The sequence below is a fragment of the Hirundo rustica genome, chromosome 18, assembly GCF_015227805.2.
Source record: "Hirundo rustica isolate bHirRus1 chromosome 18, bHirRus1.pri.v3, whole genome shotgun sequence".
NCBI classification, from domain to species: domain Eukaryota; kingdom Metazoa; phylum Chordata; class Aves; order Passeriformes; family Hirundinidae; genus Hirundo; species Hirundo rustica.
In genome coordinates, this window is record NC_053467.1 from 1644990 (window position 1) to 1662206 (window position 17217).

At 50.5% G+C, this 17217-nt stretch overlaps 1 protein-coding gene across 2 annotated transcripts in view; it reads right to left on the reverse strand.

The window, feature by feature from the left end:
* Positions 1–2635: 2635 nt before the first annotated feature.
* Positions 2636–17217, reverse strand: part of MAP2K4 (mitogen-activated protein kinase kinase 4) — a 64967-nt gene continuing 50385 nt past the window's right edge. For both annotated transcript variants that reach the window (XM_040081864.2, XM_040081863.1), the window contains 7 exons: positions 13268–13387; positions 12473–12524; positions 11959–12086; positions 7927–8004; positions 6829–6977; positions 6279–6324; positions 2636–5538 (listed from right to left, as the gene is read on the reverse strand). In XM_040081864.2, coding sequence (XP_039937798.1) covers positions 5425–5538; positions 6279–6324; positions 6829–6977; positions 7927–8004; positions 11959–12086; positions 12473–12524; positions 13268–13387 — 687 coding nt within the window. In that variant the 3' untranslated portion in view covers positions 2636–5424. The remainder of the gene's footprint in view (positions 5539–6278; positions 6325–6828; positions 6978–7926; positions 8005–11958; positions 12087–12472; positions 12525–13267; positions 13388–17217) is intronic.

The window sequence follows — 17217 nt, forward strand, 5'->3', positions numbered from 1 at the left end:
CCGTTCTCCTGGTGCGAGGTGTGGGATTTATGCCCAGACAAAAAAGGGTTTTCTGGCTCTCCCCAGAGCAGCGCACAGACTGCCCCGCTGTTGTGTTTCCAGCACAAAGTGCCGTGTGTCTCCAGGAGAGGGAGTTTGTGCTTCATCTCGTTCTCCAGGCACACGCACGGCTGTGAACAACATAAAGGCGAAATACAAAGGTTCTTTCCTTTTCTTGTTCCTCAGAGCAGTCACTCCATCTTTCCCTTCACCACGCTCAGAGCAATGGCCACGTGTGATTTGTATCAGGAGTCGAAGGGAAAATGGAGCTGTTATAAAAAAGCAGCACCTGTGTGTTAACAGAATCATGGAATCACTTTCTGGAAAAGCCCTCCCAGACCACGGAGTCCATCCTGATCCCCACCTTGTCCCATGCCCAGAGCACCGAGTGCCGCCTCCAGACCTCCTTGGACACCTCCAGGGATGGGCACTCCAAACCTCCCTGGGCATTTCCAAGCCCTGAGCTCCCTTTCCATGGGGAAATTCCTGCTGCTGTCCACCCTGAGCCTCCCCTGGCCCAGGCTGAGGCCGTTCCCTCTCCTCCTGTCCCTGTTCCCTGTTCCCAGAGCCCGATCCCCCCGGCTGTCCCCTCCTGTCAGGAGCTGTGCAGAGACACAAGTTCCCCCTGAGCCTCCTTTTCTCCAGGCTGAGCCCCTTTCCAGCTCCCTCAGCTGCTCCTGGAACTCCACATTCTTCCCCAGCTCCGTCCCTTTCTCAGGACACATTCCAGCCCCCCCATGTCCTTCCTGTCCTGAGTGTCCCAGAGCTGTCCCCAGCACTGGAGGTGCCCCAGCAGTGCCAGCACAGGGGGAACCCCCAGCAACAAAGGCCTGGGCCCTTCATTTATACTCACCCGGCCCCCAAAGGAGACACGGGGCTGGGATGAAGGCCAGGGGAAGCCATGCCAGAATATTAATGGCAAATTCTGCCCATGCAACTCAGAGCGCTCCTGACAGGACCGGTGATGATGCCCATCTGCATTCCGCCTGCTTGGGTCCAGGCACGGAGGGGTTTGAGCTCATCCAAACCTCAAAGCTGGTCTTGGACACATAACAACCACAGCAGAGCACAGTGGGCTCTCCTGGATGCTGCATGATGCTTGGTGAAGATCTGCAAAGCACCTCAGCCATGCCAGGGGGCACAGAGGTGAGAGGGATTGGTGTGAGCCACGAAGCACAGCCAGGGGCCAGTGGCTCCAGGTCTGCTGGGAAGCTGCTCCAGAGTCTTGGCACTGAGCATGGAACCAGGGCAGCCTCAGGCTCCGTGTGCTGGTACAGAGGGGGAGAGCCAGAGCCCAGCCATGGCCGTGATGCCCAAAGGGAAATTCCCAGAGCCAGGGCTGGAGAAAGCCATCACACATCGCTCAAGCAAGGAGTGTTGGAGTTGTCCAAGGGCTGTGGGGAGCAGTACTGTGGCTCTGTGCAGGAATAGATCCTGTTGGAGACACCAGCAGCGTCTGGGACGAGGTTGGATTTTTTCTGTGCTGCCTCAGCGGTGACACGGTGACAACAGGATCCTCAGTGAGGGCAGTGAAGTGCTCACAGGCAGGAAAGAAGACCAGAGGGAGAATGGAGCACGAGTTCAAGCAGCTGAGAGGGACCAAAATGTCCATAAATACATTCCATCTCTTCCTGGTCTGTGCTCGGATTTTGTCTTCTTCCTTCACCAAATGAGGGACCTTGGATTCTGACAGAACAGTGAGGATAGCAGGTGACCCAAAAATCTCCAAAGCATTGTGCTGGCCACAAAAAAACTCCAGAAAAAAGGCTTGGTGTGGTGGGAACACAGAATTTAGGCAAACTGACAAGACTTGAGCTACGTGAAGCTATCACACCGTGCATCCCTACACAGCAAGACCTCCTCCAGCTCTCTCTTCCCTGCCTTCCCTTCGCTGTCCCCAGCTGTCACCCTCCAAGCGGTGAGACCCTGCAAGAGCTGGTGTCGGGTGATCCACCCACTCCCAGCTATTCCCCATCCTGAGGTATACCATGAGCAGGATGCTCTGGCTCTCTCCTCTCTGGGCTGGGCACTCCTGGAGCGTCCACCCAGCCCACTGGAGCAGGACAGGCACTCGTGACCGGGCCCTCTCCCCCAGCACTCTTCTTTCCCAGTGGGGCTGCTGGGGTCCAGTTCTGCCCACTTGACTGGGCAGATTCCAAACCCTGCAGGCAGAGGAGACATCCCAGCTCCAGGACTTAGCCAGGACTCTGAGACCATCCGGGCGCTGCAGACCTTGAGTGCTCTGGCAAAACTAAAGCAGCCACCAGAGCTGGGAGCACCAGCTGCCCTTTCCCTGGAGGGTGGGCAGGGCCACCTGCCCCCCTCACAGGGACCAGGGGTCCTGAGCCACCAGAACCTCCCTGTGCTGCCAGCAGTGCTGAGAGGAGCCTGAACACACCCAGCAGCCTTCCAGAGAGAGAAAATCCATCCAGAGCTCCCTACGCCTCTTCATTTGGCACAAGCACATCTGAAGGTTGCTTTCCTTCCTCCTTTGAAGGTTTCCTCCACCTGGAGGACAGGCCTGGAAGGAAGAATTCCACAGCTCGCAGTGAACCTTCCCACTCATGCCTGACCTTACAAAACGAAAATAACAAGGTCACAGTCGCATCTTAGTTTTATTACAACTGACCTGCAGGCAAAAGAATGGAACTATTACATAAACACTCTGATCCACGTAGAATAGCTTAAATAGAGGAGGAAGTCAAACCAGGATACCGGATAAAATGTTCGGAAGCTCTTTGAAGCAGTTGTGTTCCTGAGCTTCATTTTACAGACAATAAGGCAACATCCCTGCACATCAGCTTTTTGATATTTTTATACATTTTTTTTTCCTATGGTACAAGAAAAAAAAATAACCAGAATTCACAATGTACAGTTCTTAGACTATTTTCACAGCTTCTGAACACTATACACATTTTTTTTCCTTATTTTTTTTTAATAGATACATTGCAATAAATGGTGCACCCTTAATAATTTATAATAATCTATGTTGAATAGGCTAAACCTGTCCTGTACGGCCACCCTAGGCAGCAGCACCTCACTCCTGCCATTGGCAGCTCAAAGCTTTGCATTTCCATTCCCAGCAAAACTGGTCCTGGGCTGGAGCTGGGACGGCACCGGAGCACAGACCCAGCCATCCCAACAGGGCAGAGCAAGGCAGCCCCGTGTGCTTTGGGAAGCTCCATCTCAGTGCTGAAAGGCTTCTGGGGTCCCTGTCACCGGGAGGAGTGAGAATTTCACACCCCAAGGCAGGGGCACAGCCCCACCTGTGGCTGCCCTTCCTGGGTCTGGGTCTCTCCAGCCCCCACAGCCGGCGCCCCTCGAGTCCTGGAGCACCTGCAGTCCCATTCCAGGGGCTGAAAGCTGGAGAGAGGAATCACAGCTCCTTGGGGAGTGGCCTGAGGAAGGCTAGGGGGGGTGGGGACAGAATTACAGCTTTGGACATGCAGGGTCTGACTGATCTTTATGCAGGATGCACTGGAGCTGCCAGGAGCAGCAGCTGCTGCAGAAACCTCTGCCTTGCCTGTTTGGGGAAGACTTTGGTGCCTGCCTCGCCTGAGGAGCAGCCCAAGAGGAACACAATCCAGGAAGGGCAGGACCAAGGGGTGCCAGGGGCTCAGGGCAGCGCCAGCCTCGGTGCCAGCAGGAGCACCAGGCTGACAGACAGCAGGGCTGTGCCAGGGCACGGCCTCGGCTCTCCCTCCCAGCTGGGATGTGCTGGCTGTCTTCAGCGCTCTGCCTCGGGCTGGTTTGCACAGGTGGGGAGCCTTTCCCTGGGGGTCCTGCCAGCACCACGCTGTTTTCATTCCCACTGTGTCCAGGCTCTCATGGGAGGTTGCTCTAACACTGACAAAGTCCTACCAAAGCACCTAACCCAGCTCAAAATGGAAAAGAGACTCTGCAGCCTCCACTCTAGCCCTGGTGTGCTGCTAAACACCTGAAAACTGCAGTATTTGGGGGGAAAAAAAAAGTTTTGGGGAAAAATTACTGTTTGAAAAACACATCAGTTAAACAAACAGAAAAGCCTGATGCACTGTTTCACTTAGGGATGGACCAGAAGACCGCGGCTTGCCTGGCCTTGCTGGGCCAGCTGAGAGGAGCTAGATGCTCCTTCATCTCCACCTCATCTCCTTCTGCACCCCACAATCTCAGAGAGGTTTGCTCTGGGTGCAGCACCAGGAGCTGTGGAGCTCACAGAGGAGGGTCAGTCTGCAGGTGGTGGTGAATTGTCTCCAGCAAGCTCAGCAGGGCACGGTGGGCACAGAGCCCCTGCTCCATCCTGCCTGCAGGGGTGAGAAGGAAGAGCTCAGGTTTGGACTGGGACTATGGAGCTCAGGGAATTGGGGCTGGGAGGGGCCACAGGCACAAAGAGCAGGGCTGGGGACAGCAGGAACAGGAGAAACGCTGGCCAGGACTCACAGCCAGCAGCTGGTGGCCCATTCGAGCAGCTGCAGCCTCTGTGGATGGCACTGGGTGAAGGCAAAGCCAAGCCGGTGGGTGGTGAGCACTGTGCGCTATAAACCAGGTCAACAAGCAGGTTAAATTCAATCAAGTAGTTTAATAATTCTTCAGGTCAAAGGTCTTATCTTACCAGGTAACAATTTACAGGACACCTAGTTAAGAGTGAAGAGTGGCTGGCTTGGTAAAAGGAGGAAGAATACATTATGTCCCATCTCAATAGTTTAATGTTAGCCTCTTTCAATGCAACATATTTTTGGTAAAGACATATTCACTATATTTAACATGATCTCTCTTTAACAGGAAGTTCAGCTGAGCACACTGTCCCCAGAAAGTACACTGCGACTGTAAAGCAACAGAATTTCATAGCAGTAAATCTATTGCACTTTGTGAAGAATAAAATTCTCCTCTGCCTTTCCAGCTCCAGAAGGCAAAGCATCTCGTTGGTTAAGCAAGTTCTTCTCCCTCCAGGCAAAGTCTCTTAATGTTCAGACAGACAACGCCTAACTTTTGTTTGTTTGCTTTTTATTATTACTTGAAACAACAATTGGAAGAGTTTGAGAGAAAAAAAAAAAAAAAATCTTTCCAGTAGCTGCTGAGGAGTCTCCAAGTTTTGAGTCTAGAAATGAATTTTAGGTGCTATCCAATCACAGTCAACAAATAAATGTACTTATTTCCACATTTCATGAATATGTCCACAAAAGAGCAAGATGAGGTCTCTCTGTGACCAACACTAACACTGTGTGATCAGGTATTACAGGGATGCACTTTATATGTGACAACAGTATACAGACAGGATGGAAATAACACCAATATTATTGCACATGGTGTCTGGGCGAGCATTAAAAACACTGCAATATGTGATGAAAATTCTTTACAGCTTGTTTTCTCTCAGCCCTTTTTCTAGAGTTTGATGTAGCAGCAGTATCAATCCACGTACATTGGAGAGCTGGGAGTTGCTGGCATTTGATCCAGGATTTTACAAACATAGCATGCAACATCCACTGTGCGTTCCTCATACATCAGGATGAAGGGATGTTTCTGGAAGCAGATAAAAAACGACAAAGTTACTCTGGGCACGTGCCCCTCAGATAAAAACTGAGCAGGTGAGCTTGTCTGGTGCAAGAACAGACTTGGTGGTGGCTGTAGGATGCCAGGACATGCCTGGTCCATGGCTTTTCCACACTGGGAATTCGTGTCTAAGGTGGGAGGTTAGTGGGATGTTACTGAGGCAGGACAGAGTCCAGAGTGTCAGGAGCTGAGTGAGGGTGCACCATCAGCAGCTCCTCTGGAGCACTGACATTTACTGAAATACTTTCAGGAGAGGTTTCGACATCAGCACTGTCACAGTGGGGAGAGGGACAGGAGTGACAGGGAGTGGCCTTGCAGAGGTCAAACCCAAGCTCTGCTCTCCTGAGCCCTGACCCTCTGCTCTGCCCAGCAGGAAGCACTGGCCAGACTCAGATCAGAGCAGTTGGAATGCAACATCAGGGAGGTTCTGGGCCAGGACATCAGGTGATGTGAAAGCCCAGGACTGAGTGTGGAACCACAGCCCCTCAGAGGCGCCTTCCACGTGCCCAGAGCTCCCTGAGGGTGCACAGTTGCCACATGTGACTGATCCAAGCCAAAAGCATCGCTGCCCTCTCTCCTTTAGCACCCCCACCACAGCCAGGCCCTGCTGCTGCCCAGCTCCAGGGCTCTGCTCCTTCAGGTCTCACTTCTGCCTGAGCCCAGCCCCAGGTGAGCTGTGGCCATTGAAAGATGCAGCACTGAGAACTCACCAGAAGCTCTTTGTACTTTGGCCTTTTGGACTCGTCCTTTGTAAGGCTAAAGAAAGCATAAAGATAATTAGGAAAAAGTGGGGAAAATGCTACAGAGATCAAATACAAACTTACAGGACACGATGCTGTCGCAGAGGGACTCGCCTCCTTTGGTTTTCTGGAAAACCCATCTTGCACTGTGAGTGACCACAGGAGTAACCTCCCTCCCTCCCTTGCAGCCATCCCAGCTGTGGAGGGGCTGGGGCTGTGTCTGACACAAACTTCCTGCCATGAAAACTTCCCTCCTTTACGTGTTTCCTCTCTCTCTAGCACAGCCTCAGAGATTTTCTCCCAATTCCTTTCCTGAAGAGCAGTTTCCAAGGTCTGCCCTTCAGTCCCAACCCACACAAATCCCCCACCACCTCCAAACCACCAAGATGTGAGAGGTCCTCACCCTCATGCTGGTGTAGGAATGTGAAAAGAAGCCAGGAAGTGCTGGACACCTGACCCTTGCCAAACACCAGCCAACAAAACGAGCCAGCCCCAACTGCTTGCAGCAGCACACACTCACCACAAGTTGACGAAGTTGATGAAACTTGGGGAAAACTCCCTTTCCTCTGAGTTACTCAGCTGTGGTGGGTCTCCTTTCACTACCTGTGTCAACTGGTCAAACACACTGTTCCACTTGGGGTAGGGGAATCGCCCCGTGGCCAGCTCGTACTGCAGGGAGACAGCAACAGAACCAGGCAGGTTTACATCGGGAAGTCCAGTCAGGGAAACAAAAAATGTCTGCAATGGCCTTGAATCCCCCCAGAAGGAAGACTGAGATGAGATTCTGCATCCTATCCCCTGTATGATTTTATGTAGAGGGAAGGTTTTACCCAGCAGTAAGTTTGGCTGCCCGTGTGAGAGGCATGGTCAGATTCACCCTGACCAGGACATGCTTCCGTGCTGGCCGTGTCTGCTCCTCCATTGATTATAAAACAAACCAGTATAGGAGAGTAAAATCCTCCAGTCCCTTCCCATGCATCCTAACAACCACTAGAGAAAATGGATAACAACACAATCACATGACATCTCAAGTTGGAGAGGGGCCATAAGGATCCCTGAATCCAACTCCCTGCTCCTTGCAGGATAATGAAAATGTATTTTTTTTAAACATCAGTGCTGGAAACAGAAGCTACTGATTCATACTTAATTGCATCTGCTTTCACTTCTGCTTCACAACCTGGAGAAAGTAAGAGCCTCTCACTGTGTCAATGCGTGCAGCTAGCAGTGCTGTGTGGTTAAGCCAGTGAGGAATCACAATCCCAGAATCCAGGATTAACCAAAATCTCTGTGCAGCCAAAGCACAGCAGCTGCCAGGGCTGTCAGAGGCTTATTCAGGCTGGCTGCTCTGCTCTGCACCACCACACTCAGCACCCTCATCTCAGGTTCTAAAAACACTAAATTTACAATCCAACACCTCCTCCCTGCTCACATCTTGCTCTCTGCAAACACAGCAGCAGGGGCTCAGGAGAACCATTCACGTGGAAAGCACCCAGGCTGATCCTGAGCCAGGAAGGGCTCACTTCAACCCCAACACACGAAGGAGCTGGGCTGTGCTGCCCACGTGTGACACCTCCACAGTGCACAAGCAGCTGGGCTGCAAAGCCCCTCACTCACTCACCAATGTAATCCCCAAGCTCCAGACATCTGAGCGCACGTCGTAGCCTTGCCGGGACGCGCTGGGGTCTATCCTTTCCGGCTGAAATGGAAAAGAAGGATCGGTCAAGCCATGCAGGAAGCAATGAGAAAGATCTGCAAACCTAGAATAAAAACCCCTGAGCCTGGCACAGCTCCGGAGGAAAACCTGTGGCCAAGGGCAGCCATCCAACCCCAGTGGAGAAACATCTCAAGGAATCACTTAAATACTGATTTTATGGAGGTGTGGTGTAAAAGGTGATCAGAAATGGCAACTTAGCACAGTCCAGTGCTTCGGGTTTTTCTTTCCTTTTGCACAAACACCCTGAATAATTGTGACTGTCTTATTTAGTTAGTTTTGTTCAACTCTGGGATCTCTTTAACACAAAGTCTCACCTTTCACAGCCAAGTTCTGCCAAAGGAATCGTAAGAACTGGAATCAACATCTCATCCACCACCCTGGGGAGTGGAGCTTAGCAGCATCTACCAGAACTCCTCTCCACAGCCAGCTACTAAGAAACTACTAAAAACAATGTGCTTTAAAAAAAACACCTCTGAACAAAGTTTTAGTCATCCCTTGAAGGCAACTATGATATTACAAGGCTTTAAGACATCCAAAATGTCTTTCATAGAAAGCAATGTTGAGCCAGACATGGGTGATTCACACCTAAGAGCAAGTTATCCAGAGAGCTGAGCCAGCAAAAAACATCTTCATGCCTTGCATGTCATCTTCATGAGAAACCTCAGTCTGCCTTCTTTTAGTTAAAAATATAATAATTAACGTGTCAAAAGAAACAGGCTCTCATTCAGTTTTGACTACAACGATAATAAAGATACCTGGATATCAACAAATTCTAAATTACGGGGTAATACTCTGAAAGGCCTGGTTGCTTTGTAAGCTACATTCTAATACAATTTCATGGCAGATGCAGCTGAAAAGTGCAGCAGCAGGTAGCCCAGCCCTGACCTCTACAGGGGACACACCACGATGTCTGCTGCCACCGCGGATGGGCCAGCTCAGAGCACATCAAATGATGGCCTGGCCAGCGCTGTGACCCACACACCACAGGGATGTGCCACAGCAGAGCAGCTGCCAGGCTGCACATGAAGGAGGGGACTCTGCATGAGGAGCAGCTGCTCTGGGCAGGGCCAAACTGCTCAAAGGGGACCGACGGGATGGGTGGCACCGGTGAGACAGAGCACCCATGAGGGGCACCCTGTTCCTGTGACCCAAGAGAGCAACGGGGATTTGGCCCTAGACCGCGGTGGCACAGTTAAAGGGAAAGCAGGATGGACCAAAATAAATCCCATCTAAATAGAGAGCAGGAAGAATGCTGAGAATTTTCCATGTAGATCACATGGGAGCAATTAACACCAGGGAAGGAAGAGTCGCCATGTCACACTCTGGGGACCTGGAGCGAGGGCTGCAGACAAAGCCTGGCTCAGGCCAGGTGTCCTTCTGATGCCAAGTGCAAGCAGGAAAGAGCTGAGTTGGAGACCCATCTCTGGATGTGCTGATGGGGTGAAGGGACAGGGCATGGATGCAGCAGAGAAGGCTACAGGCTGCCATGGGGCTCCTCCAGCTCAGTGTCCACCTGAGCACCAGCACCTGACTGAAAAACGAGCAGTGGGCACCACAGACCTCCCTCTGTCCCAAACCCCAGCTATACAAACACAGCCATACTCAGCCTGATCTCTGCCTGAACCACCTGAGCACAGGGCATCCAGCTGGCCCTGCCAGCAGTGACCTTCACCAGCGAGAAGTGAGAAGCCACAGTTTGCAGCCAGAGGCTCCAAGCTGACCTGGGAAAAGGACCTGAGTGACCAAGGATGGAGGTGACTCCTGGAGGTCCTGAAGAAGCAGGGCAGGACTAGATGGGTCTGCTTGTCCCTAAACCAAGCACTTCCAGACTCACCCTTCCCCTCTGACACAGGCACTGGGTTCACTGGGGCATTCAGAAGGCAGAAAACAGAAATGTCACAAAGGCCACCAGCTCCAGTGTGGCACACAGAGCCCAGTCCCAGTGGCACACACAGCCAGAGGCAAGGCAGGGAGCAGCACTCAGAGAGGTGGCAGGGCTGGCCAGGAGCACCCAGTGCTGGGTGAAGGCTGTGGAACCTCACCTGGAGCAAACCCCCAGCGCTGCCACCAGCACAGGGCACGGGTGAGGAGGGCTCAGAAGAGCCCAGGCTGCTCCAGGGGCCAGCAGCTGCCTGGGAACTCGGTTCTGCCCTTCTTTCCTTCAGAGAACACGAGGTACCAACACTCCCAGGTCTTTGCTCACTGTAACAATTGCAGGGGAGCTGAAAGCCAAAAGCAAAACAAGCTCTCAGCGCCGCAGAGGCTGAGGCGCCGCTCGCTGTGACAGCTCCAACAATTTTGGTTCAAGCACACAGCACTTGCTTGGCAGCTGGACGTGGCTCCTGCTGCCTCCTCAGAGCACTCACAGCCAGGCTGGCTGACATCCAGGGCCATTGTTACCAGCAGATACGTGGGAACCAGGTTCCTCAGGGGGCATGGGGTTGGTGGGCCTTGCAAAACAAGACACTGTCAGCAGGGAGAAGCATCCAGCAGCCCTAAGCAGAGCCTCCCTGGCTGAACAGAGCTACTGTTCTTGGCCTATTCTACACTAAAAGAATACTATTTGCCTTTTGAGAGGAGTGTGGCAGCCTGATTCCTTCCCAGGTACATCCAGTTTGATCACAGCATCCCTTCAGACATGAGCCTCTGCTGGCTTGGAGAAAGAGCTGGCAGATGTGTCTGCACACTGGGGACATCTCCCCATTTCCCAGGCTCCCTGGTACGTGGAAATGCTCATGTACTTGGAAAGGAGTCACTGAGGCTGCAGGGAAGAGGCCAATCATCTCCCACATCATTGCCAGCTGCTGGCTGCCCCACAAACCCTGCGCCCTGCCAAGGCTCTGAAAAACAAACTGAACTGCAACACTTCTGCTCACTTCAAAGTCCACCCAAATCACGGAGTGCACGTGGACAGACAGACAGAAAAGAGGAAAACCAAAGGGCTGTGCAAGCACTCACCCACCCACATCCCAGGGGAAAGGGAGCACTGCAGCTCCCTACAGACATCTCAGGAACTGGCATGGCACAACTACAACAGCCCGAGCAGGGCTAACCTCCTACCCATGGCCCAAAGAAAGATCAGTCAGGGCAGACAGGTTTTGCCTTGGACACCACAGTCAGAGAAAAGCCACCTGAGAGCCTTGGCCTGGGCCAAATGGGAACCATAACGTAAAAGAGAGGTATTTTTCCTTTTTTCTACTTGGTGGCAGATAAAAAGAGCACAGAAAACAGTAATTTTTCAGCATACAGGGCCATAAATATGTAACAAAAATTAAAGACAGGCACTAAAAGTTATATGAACAGCTCCTTGCAGAAGGTACCCTCAGCTTATGTAAGAACAGAGATGTATTTTCAAAGCACCCTGAAGCACTGAAGTGTTCAAAACATTTCCAAAATCACTGCTACAGCTTTTCTCTCTGGAAGGGGGAGGGCAGCAATCAAGCAGGACAGACTCCCAGGAGCCACAGCTCAGCCCCAGCAATTTCCACACAGCTGCTCTGCTGCTGCCGCTCTCCAGAATCACATTTTCCAGGAATGAAGCTCTGGCACACTTTGGAATTAAAGCGGTTTACAAAACTCACTGCAATTCTGCTCTGCAATAACTCTTGTGACATAATCTTACCAGAGCAAATGGATTTCTTGCAGACCAAGACAAACCCACACTCTGACAGCCCTGCTCCCCTGGGAATGCTGTTTTGGAGCTGCTGGAAGGCACAGAGGTCCTTTCCACTCTGGCACCACAGCCCCGGCAGCAGCAGAGAAACCCAGCAAAAAACGCAGGAATTTGGTCACTTTGCCACAGCCTGGGTGACACTGCCACAGCAGTGCTCGATGCAGAGCTGAGCTTCATCCAGGAAAGGGATGTTCACCCCACAGGAAACAGGCTGATAACGGGGAGGGTGAGACCCCACAGAGCCCAGGGCTCACCCCACTCACCGCCATGTACGGCCGGCACCCTGCATCCCGCGTTTTGGCAATGGAGTCCACGAGCTGTCCGCTAATGCCAAAGTCACAGAGTTTAATATTTCCATTTCTGTCCAGAAGAATATTGGAAGGTTTGATGTCTGCAGGGGGAAGAAATTTAAACCGGTAAGTCACGGCTGCAGGTTTCAATTTTCAAGCAGAGCAGCTGCAGAGGATCGAGGCCGGCAGTGCCGCGCCGTCGCCGTCAGCCTTGGCGCTGGATCCCGCAGGGGAGCGCGAGGGGATGGAGCCAGCCCCGGAGATGCCACGTGCCCAAAGGCAGAAACAGATGCCCAACCACCCTGAAATCACACTTGCATGGAAAAAGCACAGGGTAAAAGGGCAACAGAACAGGCACTGGGACGCTTGTTCAAAACCTGCACTCAGGTGCTGTGCTCACACTTCGAGTGAACCACTAACAATTCTTGCAATCAGTTTAACAGACAAGAAGAAGACATGAACTGAAAAAATACCATAAAGATCTCACCTCTGTGAATGATTTTCAAGTTTTCTTTTAAGTGGTTTAGTGCTTTCACAGTCTAGGAAAGAAAAATAGATGAAAAATAAGCAGATGTCGTAAGAGTGCTGTGATTATTACATTTTTGGAACTCCAAGGACAGGGGTAAAAAGCGTTTAATACATGGAGATATCAATGCTCTAATATGCCATGTAATAAAAACAGTTTTCTCTGAAACTTTTCAGCAAACAGAAGGTGACATAAGAGAGGGTATGGGCTGAAGTGAACACACATCCCCTGTGACCTGCAAAGATCCCACTCTGGAAGAGGGGAGCAAGGGGTGGAGCCAGAACAATCTCTGATGTTAATTATCCTGAGCAATAACTTATTTCAAGCCCTCTGCTGTATTTTTTTCAGCAGGTCACAACTGTTTCCATTAGCTGACCTTTCTCTAGGCCAGAACTTCCAAGTTATATCAAGAAAATACCAGCCAGGTTCTCCAGTGCTTTGGGGAACCTTTGCACAAGACTGCCAGAAGCTTCTCTGGTCTGGGCTGGTGTCTTGGCTGCTGGTGCTCACATTCAAGCAGACAGAGCAGGAAGCTGGTCCTGGGGTCTGTTTATGAATTTATTACTGACCCCAGGACCTCCTTTTACACTGTGCAATACACTATGGAAAAGTCATGAGCACTCTGAAGAACCACAGTGCAAACAGCAGCAGCAATTCTGCTCCAGGGACCAACCAGCTTTTCACAGGGAGTGTGGTCTGAACAAGGATCTGAACTTTTAAATTATCTTCAACAAAAAGGTTTAACAAAATACTCACAGCTAAAGTGATTTTGCCTAAGATTTCTTCTGGAATAACATCATCTAATACACTATATACATATTTGTAAAACTTATCAAACGAGGTAGACATGAGCTCCATACAGATCCAACAGTCACCCTGGAAAGAGAAAAGAATGTGTGTTACTGCTGAGATAAAAAGAAGAAATACAGAGATCTGTTGAATCCTATGAAATACATTAACAGCAACATGCAATCTATAGAAAGGATGGAATTCAGCTCGATTAGTCTTAGCAATGAAAGACTTGTTCCCATTCACAGCAGAGGCATTTTCCTGCCCAGCTCACACCTGACACTACAGTTTGGATGCTGGAACCCAGATGAATCCAAGCCTCGCACACTGCTTTGCTCTCCAGAAGGCTGCAGGCACAATGAACACCCAGAGGAGGGGAGCTGCTTCCCTAGGAAGGGCTGTCTGTCTGGGGAAGAAGACTTTGGTTTACAGCCACGGGCAGCTCCAGTTTACGCTGCTCGTTTGGCATCAGGCTTTTCACATCACGAGCTGATGTCATCCACTCACTCAAGGGCTGCTACAAGCCTGAGTCCAGAAAATTCTCATTTCACCCCAAAAAGAAGCAGAAGATGGAATAAGTGCTGTGACAGACACAGAAGCAGGGACATCACAAGAGGCCAGAGCAGCGCAGCAGGACGAGGACATGACCAGCACACTTCAGGAGACCTGGAAAAAGGAGAACCTGGGCTGCTACACACTGCAGGTTGGCTGTGGAGGGAAGTCGGCTAAGGAACTGCTCAGATTTACGCTACAGAAATGAAATTGGGCAATACATGTAGAAAATTTCTTCTTTTCCACACTGGCAACAAAGGCAAAGTGCAGACAAAGCACTTCCACATGATGGGAGGTAGCTCAGGGCAAGCAATGTGGCTCCAGTGCTGGTGATGTGCATAAATCAAGTGAGACTGGAAGCCCACCAGAGCTTTATGAGCTGTCTGTAGTGAGAGCAGCCTCTCTCTCATGCACTGCTTCTACTGGCCACAGCACCATTCAAAAACTGCTTCTGTTTTGATCAGAATTATTAAAAAACTGGGACAGGGCTATATTCCTGAGCTATTGTACTGAGACTGTGGGGGACTGGTTCTAGAGAGCCAGAATACCACTGACCACCTGCAGCCTTGTATTTATGTCCAACTGCACCAGTATTGAGCGGCTTCCATCGCCCAGGTTACAACAGCTGGTGTTTGGAGAGAAAAACAAACCAAGGGAACAACACTTGAGCAGAGCCATTATCATAATAAAGGATTCACATGTACTCTGCAGCACAAGTTGTGATGGGTACTGAAACCTCAAATTAGTACAACAAATTTCTATCTAATGGTGATTTTTATGCACAAAAAGGAACCTTTTGTGATCAAAAGCACTCAAGGAAAGACCTGATTTACTGAAGTAGATGCCATACAGAACTCTTGAATGGGGGCATTTACTGATCTGGTAATATAAAAACCTACCTGGCCTACATGCATTCATGTCAGCAAGATCAATGGAAAAAGGTAACAGGCCTTTTCCACTGTGCAGCATCCTTAAGGCTGGTGGCAAGGTCGAAAACACTACAGGCTAAACTCTTCCTGGGACTTGGAGAGCCGTTCATGATGGCAAACTGGTGAATTTTAACGGGAAGAAAAAGGAAGACTGGCTGGGCAATGGGGACTCAGCTGTCTTCTGACCAAATACCAAGAAGTGCTGATGTACACAGGCAAATCCTACTCCAGTGTGAACTGTGAGGACAAAACCACCTGACTGGAAGTTTCACTTTAAATTTTGCCTCTTAGGTCAGGTTGATTTCCCATCATAAAATGATAAAGAAGTGCTTTAGTTTTCTCTTCTTGTTAGAGCTATTCTTCCAAAGAATGTATTTTAGTCTTTATTGAGTATTTGATTACCAGATTGCTAAAGCACATCTTGTAGACATTCCAAAAAAAATGTCCAGGGACAGCCTGTGCATTTAATTCAAAATACCCGTGTCCAGGACAGGCACCAAGGCAGCTTCACAAGCAATGGAGATGCTTCAGCTTGTCAATGCAGAGAATTCCCACTGACAAGGGAGCAGCTGTCACAAAGATGTCACTCATCTGGAGTGCAGCTCACCTGTGGGTCCAGGTGCACACTGAACTGACCACAAGCCAACAATGCCTCTTTGCTGGGCTGAAGGATCACAGCATGAGGCAAAGCACCACCAGCAGGTGCAGGGAGGAGATCCTTCTCCTCGATCCAGCAGTGGTGAGGCCACACCTGGAGCGCTGTGACCATTGCTGGGCTCCCCAGTACAAGAGAGACTCCAGCAAAGGGCATTTGAGATGAGTGAGGAGCAGCAGCATCTTCCCCATGAGAAAGGCTGATAAAGCCAGGACTGCTCAGCCTGGAGAAGGTTCAGGAGAATCTCATCATTCTGAGGGGAAGCTGCACAGGGGATAGAGGTTCCCTCTGAACATGAGGAACTTTTTGTGAGGAGGATTAATCCCTGCCACAGGTTGCTCCAGGAGTCTGTGCAGACTCTATCCCTGGAGAGATTCAAAAGCTGTTTGGACACAATCCTGGTCTAGTGGCCCCACATGAGCATGGGGATTGGAAGAGGCGACCTCAGAGGCCCCTGCTAACACCCACCACTCTGTGATGCAAATGCTGACGGTTTCACATCTGCTCACTTGCAGGGGCAGCCAGCTCTTTATGCAAGTTGCAGCTACACCAGTGAGAGAGACTCTCAAACGTCACCACCACCACTATATTTATATTTACATGGCACACGGGACACTTTTCCTACAGAGCAGGGACTGAAAACGGGGACAGATGTGCTGAGGAATGGCAGCACAAGGATTTCCATAAAAACAGCAAAGAAATCAAACAACTGAGCAAAGCTATGTCAGCAATTCACACCAGCTACCAACACATCCACCCCAGCCCTTCTCTCCTGCCAGCAGAAGTTCCCCATGGGCTGATTTACCCAGCTTCCTAGGCACGTTCTGCAACTTACAATGAATTTCTCATTGGATGATTTTATCAAGTATCAAACTTGTTGGTTTAAACTTGACTGTGTTGGTTTAAATTTGCACTGGGTAGGAGTCACTCCTGAGATTCCAAGTCAGATAAGGTTTCTTCTCTCTCCCGCTCTTAAAAAAGAAACACAACCAGAACAGGTACTTTGAAGAGCCACTGGTGTGGTCATGGTAACCACCCAAACATTCCTAACTTTACAGGTGCTGTTTCAAACCAGAGCAGCTGTAAAGCTTGGAGCAGACAGGCAAGAAAAGAAGACCTAAAAACCTCTTAAAACAGCTCAGGGCCAAAGTCTTGGAGGTACCAGTGCAGCCCTACTGGCTCAGCCCACAGCTTCTCTTTTCTCACAAGGAGACTCAAGTGCAATGTTTGCAGAACCCTGTCAACCACCTTTTTTTTTTTTCCTTCCCCCATCTAGCAAGCCTTGAGAGGAGACACAAGATCCTCTCCAGTCAGATCCCTGATGGCTGTGTGGACAGCTCTGTGTGCACTAGCAGGACTCTGGGCTCTCCTGGGTGCAGTATGGAAAAAGCAGCTGGTGTCCTGGGGCCAGGGGGAACCCACACAGTTCAACAAGTGTAAGATCCTGCACTTGGGTCAGGGCACTCATCAGAATAACGATGATGGGATTGAGAGCAGCCCTGAGGAGAAGGGCTGGGAGATAACAGTGGGTGAAAAAGTGGACATGAGCTGATAATAGGTGCCTGCAGCCCAAAAAGCCAACCATGTCCTGGCAATGGTGCACTGGAGCCTCTGATTCCATGCACTTTTCCAACACTTCTGTTTTTCAGCTTTGTTCTTGTTTCATTGACCAGGCAATTTAATCTCATCTAGTGGGTACCAACGAGCCGAAGAAGTTCTGTACCTGGCAATCAACTCGTGCTTGTTGCACAGTAACAGAAATGTCCCTTCTGACTGAAGAA